A 19,080-nucleotide genomic window follows, 5' to 3' on the forward strand; every position below is an offset into this window, starting at 1 on the left:
TGTTTAATTTGGAATATTTATATGGAACAATTTTTATTGTTCCATATTTAATATGGAACAAGCTATATTAAATGAAGAAAGCAAGCTGCATAAGAATGAATATAGTATGCTCCTTTTGTATAATATTTTTAATGTACATACATGTGTATTTACAAATACATACAGCTGCTTTTAAATGCATGCATAGAGCAAAAAACATTTTAAGACTGACTGCCTCTGGGAGGGAGAACTGAGGGACAAGAGGATCAAGATAGAGAAGCTGTTTTTTCACTATATACATTTTTATTCTCTTTTCACACTCTTTTTGTACCTTTTTATACTTTTTATGCTTTGAAATTTTTACCATGTATACAAATATCTTTTCATGTATACAAAAATTTTTTGAAAGAAAACAATATATATATAAAGAAACACATTTTACAAGTAGACATTGCCTTGGTAGACATATAGATAATAAAGGTCATAGAATCAGTTCATAGAATGATTTTCTCTAGGCTCTCTTCAAATATGACCTACTTTACAAATATGCTAGCACTAAGTAAGAGCTCTACAGTTTAGAAGCCTGACTGTGTACTATCAGTACATCTTGTACAAATTTTGGGGGTGAATTTATCATCTGTTCCTTTATGTTACAAAATACCTTCATACACTAGATTAGAATAAAGTCAGAGTGATAGTCAGAGAAAGCTTTCACCAGTGGGGAGCTTGTACACTACTGAAGTAGAATTCCTCCTGAGAAAAAAAATGTGTCCCTTAAAAAGCAGATTAGGAAAAACTTTGAAAGGACAATAAATAAAACAAAACCCATTTCTCAATCATCTTTCTTTATTAACACATCAGTTGAATAGAATGCTGACAGTCTCTCCATCTGGGATGTCTTGTGATTTTCCTGAGCCTATTTGGCACCTGAACCACTCATTTGTACCATTAAAGTCTTAGCAGGTTTTCAGTTTCCATTCCTCACACCTGACTACTAAAATTATTGTTCCAAAGCAAGATATTCATACATTTCTCATACTTTTGAAGCATACCACAAGCTGAGTTTTTAATGTCCAAAAGATCAAACATTTCTGATTTATCATATATCTTATCTTTTTTGCACAAGAAAAAAATACACAGAGTACAATTTACATGAATTGGATAATTACCTTGCAACTGACACCACTTTACCACTCTTCTACTATAAATACCTCTTTTTTTGGACAGGTCCCATCTCCTAAGAGCTAGTCCTATTTGGATTAGTCTCATATGACATTAAGCAGGTTCATCCAGCCTCTGGCTTTATCCAGCTCATCCCACCGTATTTCTGTCACTGAGGAAACTCAACTAGGTCAAAGCAGTTGTATGCATGGTTCCTTTTACCTTGGGCCGCCTCCCATGGCAGTTCCAAAACTCCCAAATCATTTAAGTCATTAATAAGAAAAGTGGACATGTAAAAGTAAATATTCTAGTTAACAGTAAGTAGCAGCAATGTTCTCTTAAAGGAATTCTTCTTTGATTGTTCCAGATGCATAGCAGTAATAATGTACAGGATATTCAATATTTTCTTCTAGGGCCAAGATTTAGAAAAGCTGTTTATTCTCTTTGAAACAAGAAGTTGGAAGCAGCATAAAATGATGTGTCTCAAACATTCCTTCCTATTTAAAGTGTGTCAGACATTGTTTTGGCTGTCCAGTTAGATAAAGGACAGATATTATAAACTGGTAGCTTGAGGAAAATGCTTTTTGAAGAACTAAAATATTTCGAGAAATTTTTCTGTTTGGTATCATAATGTCCAGAAATATTCTGCAGTTCTTTTGGAAAATATGTATTTAATATGTACTATACTAAACCCTTCATACTATATACAGTTTTCCAAGCAGACTAGAACCTTAAAGATTTGGATATTTATAATTCTGAGAGTTTACTCTTTTTCATTTTTATTGGGTATCAAATGAGTAATAATGTATTAGTTCCTATGAATTGGATAACAACTACCCATAAATGCTCATAAAAATAAGACATGTTCTCATGCCAAGAAAAATGAAAAAAAGAGACTTTAGTATATTTTAATGTTTCAGTTGTATATGAGAAAAATGATTTTGTGATCAAAATTCATTTGATAATATTTAACTGCCTGTTTTGGGTTGAATTGTGCCTCCCCAAAAAAGATTCATTGAAGTCCTAACTCCCAGTACTTCGGAATGTGAACTTATTTGGAAACAGGGTCTTTACAGAGGTAATCAAGTTAAAATGAGGTCATTAGGATGGGTCCTAATCAAACATGACTGGTGTCCTCATAAAAAGAGAAAATTTGGACACAGAGACAAACATGCACAGAGGGAAGACCATGTGAAGACACAGAGGGAGGGTGTTATGTGACAATGGAAAATTAAAATTATGCACCTACAACCTGAGGAACACTTGAGGCCACCAGAAACTAGGAGATAGGCAGGGAAGAGTTCCTTCTATAGAGGCTCTAGAGGGGGTATGGCCCTTTAAACGTGGCAATTTTATAGTCCTGGCCTCCAGAACTGTGAGACAATAAATTTTTGTTGTTTCAAGCCACCCAGATTGTGGTACTTTGTTACCACAGCCCTAAGAAACTAATACACTGTCGTAGTTCAAGAGACAAATCCCAGGATTTGTCTGGGCTGGGAATGCTTGTACCCACTGAGGAGATCAATGTGAAACCTCTGCTGGTTACAGTAACAACTCTGCTTAAAGGACGGAAGGGCAGGGGGAGAGAGGAGCTCTAGATGCCATGGAATTACCATCACTCTGCTGCAGTTTTGTATTCTGTACTTGGTCTCTCAATTAAGCTTAATGGAATTTCAAAAACTGACTTCAAGCTTTAGCTTTCTAGACCTTTTACAGTATACAGTATTTTACAGATCTGTTCATACATAGTGTTATTTAAAAATTCACTTCATATTAAATGAATTAAGATAAAATTGCAATGTTTTAAACTATGATTTTTGTGAGCCTCATTTAAAAGAAACATACAAAGCATTGAGATATCTATATTAAGTTCAGATTCTTAATTTTTCCCGTGACTGGATATATCTTTATTCTAGTTTCCCTTTCAGTAAAATGGGGACAATAATGCTTCAAATGAGGAAATGGAAATGAAAGCGTTAAGGATGATACAAAGGGCTGTAGATATAATGAGGTATCATTATGACATAGTGAGCTTGCCTGGCACTTGACAATTGAAGGCCATTTTAGCTCTATTAAGATATTCATAATTCAAAAGTATACACTTATAAAATAAGCCTTAAAACAAATTTCACTTACTTGATCCGTATTTAGCTTCTCCACTTTTCTTATGGTTTTTTCATAAATAACATTATTTCCTGGAAAGAAATGGCCTCCTCTTAGGAATGGCGACAGTGATTCCTATAAAGACAGTTTTGCTTTGAAAGTTACCTTTTCAGAGGAATCTGAACTTAAGCAAATATGCATTCTCCAATAAACTCTGAGGTAGTGGCAGACTTTAGGAGGAAAGTGGAATGACATCCCAATAAGTTTCTGAGAGATATAAGGATATAGTAATAAAAATAGTCCATTTTCTCAAACAGAACAAACTGTATCTCCCACTACATTTTACTAAGACTAACAGTGTTTGGGGGAAATTGGAAAAAAGTGGGGAATATTTTTTTTTCTGTTCCTAAGACAAGATAAGTTTCCTCTGAGGTAGACAGGCATGAGGTCAACCTCATCTAAACTGGGTTCACTGGCAGGTTACTTTCTATGTCAAAGTATTATTAGAGAAATGCAAAATAAACATAATTCAGCACCACTGAGCCATAAAGTAGGTAGAACTGTATTAAATATTTTTTTTTCTTGGAACTCAATTTGGGTTCCCTTGAAGTGTACAATTCCTACTTGTGATTGCAATCAAAGCTAAGGCTCTCAGTACAAAGTATGTTTTGAATACTGAGAAGAGTAGAGGCTTTAAGAGCCACTGTATCTCCATATGATCAACTAAATTGATGTAAGATTATACAAGTGCTTAGAAGTTGTCACCAATGAAATAATGGGTGATGACATATCCAAGATCTGAAAGAAACCAGGAAGGGCTAATAAGAATCAGACCAGGAGTCCAAAATAAATGTACTGTGTACTATACTCCTCTCCTTTCTTTTGGTTTTCATATGACTTTTCACTTGTATAGGGGGAGTGAGGGTTATTTTGTTACAAACCAAAAATTGCATTCATTTATTTTTGTAATGCAAGGGAACAGTAGAGAATGGGATTGGCTAAACCTATTACCAGTTAATGTGCTTAGGACCATTTCAAAACCAACAAAATATGATAGCATTTTTGTAGTCTGCTATTGTAAAAACTGTTAGAACAACTGGACTAAAACACTGGTTTTTGAGAAGGCAAGACACTCTTGAACCCAAAGTATACACTTCTTGTACTCAAGTTTGGATAAAGCATGCTTTAACTTAATGTTCCTGGAATACTTTGGTAAAACAAACATATAAGTGATTCATTTTGACTAGCTGATGAATTATCAAATCTAAAGATGGATATATATTTAAAAATTCCCCTAGAAACTATTTTGTGTTTGTTTTTGTAAAAAAAAGCCTCTTTGGTAATACATGTAACAAATGTTTACATTCATGTAACACATGTTTAAGAGCTTACTATGCATAGTATAGTTTGCTAAGTATTATAAGGCATGAATCAAAGTTAGATTATTACTAGGAGCATTGAATATTGATCAGGGTTCAAACTATAGCCAGCAGCCTATACTTGTAATGTTCTCAAGCTAAGAATTGTATTTATATTTTTAAAGGATTGTAAGTAAAAAGAAGGAAGACCAAGATCCTATATTTCTAAAGGACTATAAGTAAAAAGAAAGAAGACAAAGACCCCATGTGGCCAACAAAGCCTAAAATATTTACTATATTGCCCTTTACAGGAAAAGTTTGCTAATCCCTAGTCTAGATGATATATGAACACAAATACCTATAATACAAGGGAGAAAGAGGCAAGGGCCAATAAAAAGTACAGAGAAATAACTTATGGGATGGAATTCAGAAGAAGAAAAACCGAGTTCCATTGGCAGTGCTTGGGTAGGTTACTTGGATCAGGTAGCATTTAAGAGAAGGTAAAGGTGGGCTTTAAATATAAGGGGGTGAAAGAAAATGGTATTTGAAGTGAAGGAAAAAAGTCAAGACACCAAGGTTGGAAAAGTGTAAAGTTATATGTAGGGGTCATACTTGGCAGATGGAGCTTGGTTCTGCAAGCAGTGAAATGCCCTTGAATGCTTTTAAATGGGGCTGTGATTTGAACATAAGTCTACTTCAGGAAGATTAATTGGGGAATGGAAAGAATACAGATGAGGAGACCAGTTAGAAAATTATCCTAAATCATCAAGGACAGCACTTTTCAAAGAAGACTCCAAGATCTTGAACCTGAGGAATCTACTATATGGTAAATGGGCTCAAAAACTAAAACAGTAAAAGTGGAGACACATGGAGTTTTCTGTGTTCCTGGTAAGAATCTAGGTCAGATTCATGTTTTTATTCCTCATAACACTTAGCAAAGTATATAGTGCATAGTAATCCCTTAAAAATGTATTAACTTATTGCAAATAACTAGCAAAAGAACTTTTACAGCACACAGTTGAAAATACATGTCTGGAACTAAGTGGGGATTTCATGGCTATTCTAGATTTCAGAATCATATGCTTAGAAGTTCTAGTTAAAACCATGCAATTGCTGAAAAGGCAAATGAAGATCAAAGACAGAACTACAAATCTTCAGACATGAGAATCATAAGAGGAAAATGTCATACAGTCAAGAGAAGAGAAATTTTTAAGCAATAGGAAGGTGAGTGAAGGTATAAACGCTTCAGGGAGGTCAACAGGTGAGAATTACAAAGTAGATTGGATTTGAACTACTACGAATCTTTTGGATTTCACTACTAAAATTAGTGGAAATACGTATCATAGAAAAAATTTCTGGGTTAATAAAACCTGTAGTCAGTTCTGCCTCTATCACCTACATGCTGTGGAAACTTAAGTAGTCATTTACCTTCTCTGAGGCTCAGTTCCTTTATCATAAGGATAGTAATGCAGTGTACTTTATGCCAAGCAAAATATGTATGTTAAAGTACCTTTAATCTGTCATGTTAATGTATAAAAGGCATTGGTTTTGAATAATACAGTAATATAATATTTAAAATCAATACTGGTTTTAAAATAATTTATGAGAATCTTGTTAGAACTTTTCTAGGATATCGAGTTTAAAAATACACAAAAGTAAGCTTGTTGAGGGCAGGGGTTTTATTCATCTTGAATACCCCATAGTGAATGAACAGATGATTGGATGAGAAGGGACAATATGAACTTTTATATAAGGATATAAGCATCTTCTAATAGGGGAAAAAAATAACAAAAGCATGAAATTTTCTTCTCTATGAACTAAAATTCACTCTAAATGCTGAACCATTATTATTTCTTAAGAAGAAAAAGGACTTAGATGCTAAGAGTATCAATTTTCCCTAAACTGTGTGTTGGACTTATTTTAAATGATCTACTGAAAGAAAAACTTCTAAATTTAGGGAACTATTATTTTCCCCAAATCTATAAGAAAGTAAAACCAAATATTAATATGAATAGATCACTCTGCATAAAACAGGTCAGCAAAATTAGTCAAAAGTTTTAGATTTCTAACAAATGAGTTGCTAAACAGTTTCACTATTTGGTAGCTTATTTTATTTTCTACCTGTACATTGGAATTGCTGCCAGACCCACTCTAAAAATTAACAGGTGTTTTCAAAGATGGCTGATCTTATAATTTCATTGTTACTTTTAGAACCTCTGGGAGTAGTTCTCACATCTAACAAAGTACATAACCCCCAGCATCCACTTTACTGTTCCCAGGCCATGAAACCTTGTTGGAGAACATTTTTTAAAAAAAGATTTGCTGGACTTCCCTGGTGGCGCAGTGGTTGAGAGTCTGCCTGCCGATGCAGGGGACACGGGTTCGTGCCCCGGTCCAGGAGGATCCCACATGCCGTGGAGTGGCTGGGCCCGTGAGCCATGGCCGCTGAGCCTGCACGTCCGGAGCCTGTGCTCCACAACAGGAGAGGCCAAAACAGTGAGAGGCCCGTGTACCTCAAAAAAAAAAAAAAAAAAAAAAAAAAAAGATTTGCTGATGTGGCTCAGTACGAATTCAAGTTATCCAACTTTAAGAGGCCCTCCGACTTTCATGGTCATACTTGTATTCACCAAGTTCTCTATAACTATGATTACAAATCTTATTTTTTTCCTCAAAGCCCCATGCTCATGTTTGTTCTTTCACCTTCTATTTACTGAGAAAACCAATATAATCTGTCCAATGAGATTCCTCCATTTTCCTCCCCACCTCAAAAATCTCTTCAGTTTCTGCTCGTTCCACTCATTATGGAATAACATACTCCTCTTTTATCCGGAAGTCACTTCTCTGTCTGTACCTGGAATCCTATCCACTCTAGACTCTTCCAGAATTGTGTCCCCTTTCTTCCCTTTCTCTGCTGTATCTTAAATTTTCCTTACCACTAGTTATTTCCATCTGTCTATAAATCTCTCAGATCTCCAAGATTCTGTGCTACTATCCCACCTCTCCTCCTTTGACTAATATCCTTTTTAGGAGAGTAATCCTCACGTATTTCCTCCACTTCTTGATGCAGTCACCCATTAACTTTTTGCATCCGGATTTTGCCTCCGTATATATACCACAACTGCTCTCTCAAACATCAACATTGCTTTCTTAATGGTCAAACTCTATTTTCAAACCTCATCCTCCTTGGTCCTTTGGCCATTTGAGATGGTTGACCACCCACTTTCCCTATTTGCTTCAGTTAGTCTGTGTTCACATCCCTCTCTGACCGCTCCTCTACCTGTGAAAGTGGTTCCTTCCTTCTATTCCTTTAGAGTAAGCATTTTAGTTTCTGACCTCAAGCCCTTCCATTACCCCTCAGTGATCTCACTCATTCCCACAGCTACAAAGATAACTTTAAGAGGAATAACTCCTATATCCTTATCACAAATGTGACCTTCCTCAAGTCACTTTTTAACTGCCTGTTGGGCATCTTCCCTGCCACGTGTCTCAAAGGCTACTGGTTCAAACAGATCTCACAGTCTCCCCCTTTCCCAAACCAGCTTCTCCTCTCCCCTACTTCTTACTCCTTTTAACTGGGCTACCATGATGCCAGTATCTCAAACTGAAAAGCTTAAGTCATATTTGACTTTCCTTCTTTTAACCCAAAATCCAATATAGGTTATCAAAACTTGTTAAAATTACCCCCAGAATAATGTCAGAAAAGATAGAGAGTGACACATTTAGTCAGAAGACCTAAGCAAGTCACCCTTATTTAAGCTTTTGTTTCCACATTAGTAAAATGGTACCAATAACAATGTTCATTGTAATATTTCCTTAAATACAACAATAAATCCTTTTCTGATTTCCCAAACAAATATGTTAGCTCCAGCCTCTGAACTTCAGTAAGACTTCACCTGTATTTCTCTTATGGCATCTATCATAAACCTCACCATATATTTTACATAGCTGTTTGTGGACATATCTTATTCCACTTCCTGAGAGGAACTGTAAGCTCCTTTGGTTTGGGAACCATGTCTTTTTCCCTTTTATTTTCCAATTTGAAGGCTGTAGAGTGCCCTTCCCAAAGTAGGAGTCTGTGAGTGGAAAATTAATGAAAATGATTAATATAAATTGGATTATATCTACTGATGGAGTAAAAATATTTCCCCATTTCTGAGTCATGTTATATACCAGAACGCATAAATCCCTTGACTAAAATGACAATAAATGGAAAATAAGGAAGATCAGGAGCAACCAAAAATAAAAAGGCTGAACAGAGTTAGAAGGATATCATGAGATAAGTGGATTGAAATCAGTTTAATTACGGGGAGAAGAAGTAAAGATTAGACAAACTGGAAGGTGAAAGAGGATAAAGTTGCCATTTAGGAGGCTCAGATTATTATAAATATTGTAATTTAGCCAGAATCTTCTCCTGAAGGAATTTAAAAGAACAAACAAACAGCCATATACTTAGATAAATAAAATGTATCTGGACAGGATTTTCAAGCTGCTCTGCAAAACCAGTTAGATTATTTTTGTTTACAAAGCATGGGGATTGAAATTTGTTTTATCCCTCAATAATGTAAAAAGTTAAAAGCTGAAACTGTTAAAGTTAAAATGATCATTTTTCTTTAACCCTCTGCTGCATCTTCTCCCTGAGAAACTATTTACTTCTTTGCAGTTGAACACAACCATAATGAGGCAGGCTCAGTGTTACAAATATGTTATGTACTTGCATACATACTTCTGATTTCTCTGCTTTTGTGATTACACTCTAGCTGGCGAGGATGGAGGAGAGAAGTGGTATGTGGGCGGCTATCTGGATCCTAATTCACCTACATCATCAATCGTCCTTAATTCACAAATGTTCCTCTCCCATATCTTCACTGTTCAATTTCAGTTCCAACTCTGCTGTTTTATAACCAAATGGTTTGAGGTCAGTTAAGAACTTCAGTTCCAAGGAGGTTGGGACCTTGTTTTGTTCACTGCTCTATCCCAGTTCTTGGGGTAATTTTTGGTTCATAGTGGGCAATCGATAAAAATTCACTGAATAGGCAGGAGCTTCAATAAAAATTCACTGATAGGTGGTAGTGGGCAACCGGGCACAGAGGGGCAAAGCTGCTGGGTCCTTCATGGTGAAAGATTTGTGGATATTTCTCTCTCCTTTATGTAGTTGATAGTTTGGGCAGTGAAGAGATGGCGTACAGTGTCAAAACTTTTCTATAGTACCTTGCTAGGGGAATCAAATACTCCATCTGGGGAATTTGTACCATCTCAAAGCTAGATGGTCAAAGTCAACAAAAGAGAGAGGAGCAGCGTCGAAGAAGGGCAAGCAGTGTACTGGCTCAGAGGAAAGCCCAGAGTATAGAGAGGAAGCAAGACAGTGAACCACATATTGTTAGTAGAATTTTTCAGTGCTGCACTTGGAATGGTGGAGTATTCTGGTTGTCTCCTCGTTTTACTGAGTGTTTATTCCTGTGCTTCAGTCATCAGTGGGCCAAATTTTGGTGAACCATCACTTCCTGGGGATGTTTGGTCGTGGCTAGAATTCTTCCTCACATCAATTTTAAGCGCTCGTTGGGTGCTCCCCCTGTTTGTGCTTAGCAAAGTTGTGAACGCAATCGGGTTTCAGGATATAGCTGGTCTGGCATGCAAGGTATCAAGGATGAAGGCTCACCCATTCGTTAGTTTCAGCAAAATAATTGCTGACATGCTTTTCAACCTTTTGCTGCAGGCTCTTCTTCTCCTCCAGGGGATGTTTATGAGTCTCTTCCCCATCCATCTTGTTGGTCAGCTGGTTAGTCTCCTACACATGTCTCTTCTCTACTCACTATACTGCTTTGAATATCGTTGGTTCAATAAAGGAATTAAAATTCAACAGCAGTTGTCAAACATAGAAAGAATTGGCCTTACTACTTTGCATTTGGATTGTCCTTGTCTTTCCTCACAGCAATGCAGTCCTCCTACGTTGTCAGTGCCTCCCTCTTCTCTATTCTCTTTCCTTTATTCATTATCAGTGCCTTTCCAATTGCACCTCTTCTCCTTGGTGGTTTTCTTAAGCAACAGATTTTTCCACAAGGCAGTCTACCTGCAGTCTGCCCTGAGTAGCTCAACTTCTGCAGCGAAGTTCCCCTCACCTCACCCATGTTATGCCAAACTGAAAGCTGCTGCGGGCCACTGAGTCAACTGCTTTCAAGAGAGGATGAGAGGGATTAGAGGGGCACCATGGTAGCTCTTTTCCTTGTTCACCTCCCCCACCAGGGAAGGCAACACCAACTCTGCCAAGGGCCCTGTGTATATTCTCCTATTTCTGAGAAATCGGGAATTTTTTGTTTAACATCTTTATTGGACTATAATTGCTTTACAATGCTGTGTTAAATTCTGCTTTATAACAAAGTGACTCAGCTATACATATACATATATCCCCATCTCTTCCATCTTGCATCTCCCTCCCTCCCACCCTCCATATCGAACCCTCTAGGTGGTCACAAAGCACCAAGCTGATCTCCCTGTGCTATGCGGCTGCTTACCACTAGCTATCTATTTTATATTTGGTAACATATATAAGTCGATGCCACTCTCTTTGTCTCAGCTTACCATTCCCCCTCCCCATATCATCAAGTCCATTCTCTAGTAGGTCTGAGTCTTTATTCCTGTCCTGCCCCTAAGTTCTTCATGACAATTTTTCTTTTTTTTCTTGATTCCATATATATGTTAGGATACGGTATTTGTCTGTCTCTTTCTGACTTACTTCACTCTGTATGACAGACTCTAGGTCCATCCACCTCACTACAAATAACTTAATTTTCTTTCTTTTTATGGCTGAGTAATATTTAATTGTATATATGTGCCACATCTTCTTTATCCATTCATCTGTTGATGGACACTTAGGTTGTTTCCATATCCTTCCTATTGTAAATAGAGCTGCAATGAACATTTTGGTACATGACTCTTTTTTAATTATGGTTTTCTCAGGGTATACGCCCAGGAGTGGGATTGCTGGGTCATATGGTAGTTCTATTTTTTTAGTATTTTAAGGAACCTCCATACTGTTCTCCATAGTGGCTGTATCAATTTACATTCCCACCAACAGTGCAAGAGGGTTCCCTTTTCTCCACAACCTCTCCAGCATTTATTGTTTCCAGATTTTTTGATGATGGCCATTCTGACCAGTGTGAGATGATACCTCATTGTAGTTTTGATTTGCATTTCTCTAATGATTAATGATGTTGACCATTCTTTCATGTGTTTGTTGGCAATCTGTATATCTTCTTTGGAGAAATGTCTATTTAGGTCTTCTGCCCATTTTTGAATTGGGTTGTGTGTTTTTTTGATATTGAGCTGCATGAGCTGCTTGTAAACTTTGGAGATTAATCCTTCATCGGTTGCTTCATTTGCAAATATTTTCTCCCATTCTGAGGGTTGTCTTTTGGTCTTGTTTATGGTTTCCTTTCCTGTGCAAAAGCTTTTAAATTTCATTAGGTGCCATTTGTTTATTTTTGTTTTTATTTCCATTTCCCTAGGAGGTGGGTCAAAAAGGATCTTGCTGTGATTTATGTCATAGCGTGTTCTGCCTCTGTTTTCCTCTAAGAGTTTGATAGTGTCTGACCTTACATTTCGGGCTTTAATCCATTTTGAGTTTATTTTTGTGTATGGTGTTACAGAGTGTTCTAATTTCATACTTTTACATGTACCTGTCCAGTTTTCCCAGCACCACTTATTGAAGAGGCTGTCATTTCTCCACTGTATATTCTTGCCTCCTTTATCAAAGATAAGGTAACCAGGCTTCCCTGGTTGCACAGTGGTTGAGAATCTGCCTGCCAATGCACGGGACATGGGTTTGAGCCCTAGTCCAGGAAGATCCGACATGCCACGGAGCAACTAAGCCCATGCACAACAACTACTGAGGATGCGCTCTAGAACCCGCGAACCACAACTACTGAGCCCATGTGCCACAACTACTGAAGCCCGCAAGCTGTAGGGCCTGTGCTCCACAACAAGAGAATCCACCTCAATGAGAAGCCTGCCCACCGCAACGAAGAGTAGCCCCTGTTCGCCGCAACTAGAGAAAACCTGTGCAGCAATGAAGACTCAACGTAGCCAGAAACAATAAATAAATAAAATAAATTTATTTTTAAAAAAAGATAAGGTGACCATATGTGCATGGGTTTATCTCTGGGCTTTCTATCCTGTTCTATTGATCTATATTTCTGTTTTTGTGCCAGTACCATACTGTCTTCATTGCTGTAGCTTTGTAGTATAGTGTGAAGTCAGGGAGCCTTATTCCTCCAGCTCCCTTTCTCTTTCTCAAGATTGCTTTGGCTATCCGGGGTCTTTTGTGTTTCCATACAAATTGTGAAAATTTTTGTTCTAGTTCTGTGAAAAATGCCATTGGTAGCTTGATAGGGATGACATTGAATCTGTAGATTGCTTTGGGTAGTAGAGTCATTTTCACAATGTTGAATCTTCCAATCCAAGAAAATGATATATCTCTCCATCTGTTTGTATTGTGTTTAATTTCTTTCATCAGTGTCTTATTTTCTGAACACAGGTCTTTTGTCTCCTTAGGTAGGTTTATTCGTAGATACTTTATTCTTTTTCTTGCAGTGGTAAATGGGAGTGTTTTCTTAATTTCACTTTCTGATTTTTCATCATTAAGGTATAGGAATGCAAGAGATTTCTGTGCATTAATTTTGTATCCTGCTACTTTATCAAATTCATTGATCAATTGTAGTAGTTTCCTGGTAGCATCTTTAGGATTCTCCATGTATAGTATCATGTCTTCTGCAAACAGTGACAGCTTTGCTTCTTCTTTTCCGATTTGGATTACTTTTATTTCTTTTTCTTCTGATTGCTGTGGCTAAAACTTCCAAACCTATGTTGAATAATAGTAGTCAGAGTGGGCAACCTTGTCTTGTTCCTGATCTTAGTGGAAATGTTTTCAGTTTTTCACCATTAAGGATGATGTTGACTGTGTGTTTGTCATATATATGGCCTTTATTATGTTGAGGAAAGTTCCCTCTATGCCTACTTTCTGCAGGGTTTTTATCATAAAGGGGTGTTGAATTTTGTCAAAAGCTTTCTCTGCATCTATTGAGATGATCAGATGATTTTTCTCCTTCAATTTGTTAATATGGTGTATCACATTGATTGATTGGCATATATTGATATTCCTTGCATTCCTGGGATAAACCCCACTTCATCATAGCATATGATGATCGTGGTGTATGGTCCATTTAAAGTGCTGTTGGATTCTGTTTACTAGTATTTTGTTGAGGATTTTTGCATCTATATTCCTCAGTGACATTTGCCTGTAGTTTTCTTTCTTTGTGACATCTTTGTCTGGTTTTGGTATCAGGGTGATGGTGGCCTCATAGAATGAGTTTGGGAGTGTCCTTCCCTCTGCTGTGTTTTCGAAGAGTTTGAGAAGTATAGGTGTTAGCTCTTCTCTAAGTGTTTCATAGAATTCGCCTGTGAAGCCATCTGGTCCTGGGCTTTTGTTTATTGGAAGATTTTTAATCACAGTTTCAATTTTATTACTTGTGATTGCTCTGATCATATTTTCCATTTCTTCCTGGTTCAGTCTTGGAGGGTTATATCTTTATAAGAATTTATCGATTTCTTCCTGGTTGTCCATTTCATTGGAATACAGTTGCTTGTAGTAACCTTTCATGATCCTTTGTATTTCTGCAATGTCAGTTGTTACTTCTCCTTTTTCATTTCTAATTCTATTGAATTGAGTCTTCTCCCTTTTTTTCTTGATGAGTCTGGCTAATAGTTTATCAATTTTGGTTATCTACTCAAAGAACCAGTTGTTTTGATTTATTTACATCTGCTAAATTTGGAGTTTTTTTCTTCTTTCTATAATTGTTTTAGGTGTAAGTTTACATTGTTTATTTGGGATGTTTACTGTTTCTTAAGACAGGATTGTAATGTTAAAAACTTCCCTCTTATAACTGCATTTGCTGCACCCCATAAGTTTTGGCTCATCGTGTTTTCATTGTCATGTTTCTAGGTATGTTTTGATTTCCTGTTTGATTTCTTCAGTGATCTCTTGATTATTTAGTAGTGTATTGTTTAGCCTCCATGTGTTTGTATTTTTTACAGACTTTTTCCTGTAACTGATATCTACTCTCATAGTGTTGTGGTCAGAAAAGATACTTGAAACGGTATCAGTTTTCTTAAATTTACCAAGGCTTCATTTGTGACCCAAGTTATGATATATCCTGGAGAATGTTCCGTGAGCACTTGAGAAGAAAGTGTATTCTGTGGTTTTTGGATGGAATACTCTATAAATCAATGAAGTTCATATTGTTTAATGTATCATTTAAAGCTTGTGTTTCCTTAATTATATTTATTTTGGACAATCTGTCCATTGGTGAAAGTGGTGTTTAAAGTCCCCTACTATGATTGTGTTACTGTCGATTTCCCCTTTTATGGCTGTTAGTATTTGCCTTATGTATTGGGGTGCTCCTATGTTGGGTACATAAATATTTACAATTCTTATATCTTCTTCTTCATTCATCCCTTGATCATTATGTAGTGTCCTTCTTTCTGTCTTGTAATAGTATTTGTTTTAAAGTCTATTTTTTCTGATATGAGAATTATTACTCCAGCTTTCTTTTAATTTCAATTTGCTTGGAATATCTTTTTCTATCCCCTCATTTTCAGTCTGTATGCGTTCCCAGGTCTATAGTGGGTCTTTTGTACACAGCATATATACGGGTCTTGTTTTTGTATCCATTCAGCCTGTCTATGTCTTTTGGTTAGAGCATTTAATCCATTTATATTTAAGGTAATTATCAATATGTATGTTCCTATTACTATTTTCTTAATTGTTTTGGGATTATTATTGTAGATATTTTCCTTCTCTTGTGTTTCCTGCCTAGAGAATTTCATTTAGCATTTCTTGTAACACTGGTTTGGTGGTGCTGAATTCTCTTAGCTTTTGCTTTTTAAAGTTTTTAAGTTCTCCTTCAAATCTGAACCAAATCCTGCTGGGTAGAGTAGTCTTGGTTGTACATTTTTCCCTTTCCTCACTTTAAATATATCCTGCCACTCCCTTCTGGCTTGCCAAATTTCTGCTGAAATATCAGCTGTTAACCTTATGGGGATTCCCTTGTATGTTATTTGTTTTTCTCTTGCTCCTTTTAATACTTTTTCTTTGTATTTAGTTTTTGATAATTTGATTAATATGTGTCTTAGCATCTTTCTCCTTGGATTTATCCTGCATGGGACTCTGTGCTTCGTGGACTTGACTATTTCCTGTCCCATATTAGGTAAGTTTTCAACTATAATCTCTTCAAATATTTTCTCAGTCCTTTTCTTTTTCTCTTCTTCTTGAGACCCCTATAATTCTCATGTTAGCACGTTTAATGGTGTCCCAGAAGTCTCTGAGTCTGTCCTCAATTTTTTTCATTCTTTTTTGTTTGTTCTGCTCTGCAGTATTTAATTCCACTCTTTTATATTCCAGGTCACCTATCCCTGCTTCTGCCTCAGTTATTCTGCTATTGATCCCTTCTAGAGAATTTTTAATTTCATTTATTGTGTTGTTCATCATTGTTTGTTTGCTCTTTAGTTCTTCTAGACCCTTGTTAAATGTTTCTTGTAATTTCTGCATTCTATTTCCAAGATTTTGGATCATCTTTACTATCATTATTCTGAATTCTTTTTAAGGTAGACTGCCCATTTCCTCTCCATTTGTTTGGTCTGGTTTGTTTTTGCCTTCCTCCGTCATCTGCTGTGTGTCTCTCTGTCTTCTCATTTTGCTTAACTTACTGTGTTTGGCGTCTCCTTTTCGCAGGCTGCAGGTTCATAGTTCCCATTGTTTTTGTTGTCTACCCTAAGTGGCTAAGGTTGGTTCAGTGGGTAGTGTAGGCTTCCTGGTGGAGGGGACTAGTGCCTGTGTTCTGGTGGATGAGGCTGGATCTTTTCTTTGTGATGGGTAGGTCCATGTCTGGTGGTGAGTTTTGGGGTGTTTCTGACCTTATTATGATTTTAGGCAGCCTCTCTGCTAATGGGTGATGTTGAGTTCCTGTCTTGCTAGTTGTTTGGCATAAGGAGTCCAGCACTGTAGCTTGCTGGTCGTTGAGTGGAGTTGGGTGTTGATGTTGAGGTGGAGATCTCTGGGAGATATTCGCCGTTTGACATATGTGGAGCTGGATGGTATCTGGTGGACCAATGTCCTGAACTTGGCTCTTCCACCTCAGAGGCACAGCCCTGACGACTGGCCCGAGCACCAATAGCCTGTTATCCACACAGCTCAGAATTAAAGGAAGAAAAAAAGAAAGAAAGAAAGAACAAAATAAAATAAAATAAAATGAAATAAAATAAGTTATTAAAATAATTATTTTTAAAAATGTAAATAAAAAAGAAAGAAGAGAGCAACCAAACCAAAAAGCAAATCCACCAATAATAACAAGTGCTAAAAACTATACTAAAAAAAAAAAAGAAAAGAAATACAAAAACAGACAGACAGAACCCTAGGACAAATGGTAAAAGCAAAGCTATACAGACAAAAATCACACACATAAGCATACATATACACACTCACAAAAAGAGAAAAAGGGGAAAAATATATACATATCTTTGCACCACCTCCTCAGTTTGTGATGATCCTTTATCTATTCAGGTATTCCACAGATGCAGGGTACATCACACTGCTGGTGGAGATTTAATTCCCTGCTCCTGAGGCTGCTGGGAGAGATTTCCCTTTCTCTTCTTTGTTCTCACAGCTCCTGGGGTTCAGCTTTGGATTTGGCCCCGCCTCTGCATGTAGGTCGCCTGAGGGTGTTTATTCTTTGCTCAGACAGGACAGGGTTAAAGGAGCAGCTCTCTTGGGGGCTCTGCCTCTTACAAGCAGGGGAAGGGAGGGGTATGAGAATGCGGGGCGAGCCTGCGGTGGCAGAGGCCAGCATGACATTGCAACAGCCTGATGTGTGCCGTGTGTTTCCCCGGAGAAGTTGTCCCTCGATCACGGGATCCTGGCAGTGGCAGGCTGCACAGGCTCCTGGGAGGGGAAGTGTGGATAGTGACCTGTGCTTGCACTCAGGCTTCTTGGTGGCTGCAGCAGAAGCCTTAGCATCCCATGCCCATCTCTGTGGTCTGCACTGATAGCCGCATCTCACACCTGTCTCTGGAGCTCAATTAAGCAGTGCTCTGAATCCCCTCTCCTAGCCCACCATGAAACAAAGAGGCAAGAAAAAGTGTCTTGCCTCTTTGGCAGCTCCAGACTTTTTCCCGGACTCCCTCCACACTAGCTGTGGCGCACTAGTACCCTTCAGGCTGTGTTCACGCAGCCAACCCCCATCCTCTCCCTGAGATCTGACCTCTGAAGCCCAAGCCTCAGCTCGCAGCCCCCGCCTGCCCCGGTGGGTGAGCAGACAAGCCTCTCGCGCTGGTGAGTCCTGGTCAGCACCGATTCTCTGTGCAGGGATCTCTCTGCTTTGCCCTCTGCACCCCTGTTGCTGCACTCTCCTCCTTGGCTCTGAAGCTTCCCCCCTCCGCCACCGAGTTTGCACCCACAAAGGGGCTTCCTAGTGTGTGGAAACCTTTCCTCATTCACATCTCCCTCCCAGAGGTGCAGGTCCCATCCCTATTGTTTTGTCTCTGTTTTTTCTTTTGCCCTACCCAGGTACGTGGGGAGTTTCTTGCCTTTTAGGAGGTCTGAGGTCTTCTGCCAGCGTTCAGTAGGTGTTCTGTAGGGGTTGTTCCACATGTAGATGTATTTGTGGGGCGGAAGGTTATCTCCACGTCCTAATCTTCTTCCATTTTCAGGAATCGGGATTTTTGTCTCTGGTGCAGGTAAGGCAGAATCTTCCTGACATCAGTATGGATTTTAAACACTGGTGAGTCTGAAAGGACCACAGGTTTTTCTGCAGTTCTTTTCTAGCATTTGCCAGCCCCCATGCCTGGACTGATTTGAATTTCTCCCTGTGCCATTTATCTTCCCACTTCCCCTTCCTGCCTTCCGCCACCCTTGGTTGAATGGGTTTTTGTAATTCTAGCTGTTGTATTTTGTGGACTTGTTATTTTTGTTTTTCTGTGAAGTACATATATTGGATGTGGGAGGTAAAGGAGGCTCTGCTGCTCCTGGTCACTCCCTTTATAGCCATCACTGTCTTTTTTCTTGTAACTCAGATTACATTTGTTCTCTTGCTCCACTTCAAGGAAAACAAGCCTGAAGAGATGGAATAGGAGGAAAGACCTCACAGCTAGATCTGCTGGGTTTTGAGAAGTGATTTTCTTTCTTCCCCTTGAAGGGGAAAAAGCTTTTTTCACTGGTACATTTAATGTGCTCCCAACTATAGGGAGGTACCAATTTTGGACAAGTGTCATTGCAACACAGAATGCTCAGAGAACCTGAACTTTTAAACTCTGGAGGTCTGAACTTTACTGTTGGCCACTGATGGGTCTGTCTGGTATTTCAAAGTATATTGGGTGCTGCAAATAGGAACTGAAAGGGTAAACTTATTAAACCCATTAAACCTGTGGGAAAAAT

General features: G+C 38.0%; 1 protein-coding gene and 1 pseudogene across 2 annotated transcripts in view; one reads left to right on the plus strand and one right to left on the minus strand.

Annotated features, from left to right (window-relative positions):
* POF1B (POF1B actin binding protein) overlaps positions 1-19,080 on the minus strand; it is a gene marked incomplete at both ends in the record, with an annotated part of 86,826 nt that overhangs the window by 51,969 nt on the left and 15,777 nt on the right. Inside the window, 1 exon segment of the mRNA XM_079728066.1 lies at positions 3,277-3,378. Coding sequence (XP_079584192.1) covers positions 3,277-3,378 — 102 coding nt within the window.
* Positions 9,777-10,817, plus strand: LOC307068888 (etoposide-induced protein 2.4 homolog; annotated as a pseudogene). Its single transcript has one exon. The product of its transcript is annotated as an etoposide-induced protein 2.4 homolog (transcript).

This window comes from Hyperoodon ampullatus (genome assembly GCF_949752795.1).
Source record: "Hyperoodon ampullatus genome assembly, chromosome: X".
In the NCBI taxonomy this organism is placed as follows: Eukaryota; Metazoa; Chordata; class Mammalia; order Artiodactyla; family Ziphiidae; genus Hyperoodon; species Hyperoodon ampullatus.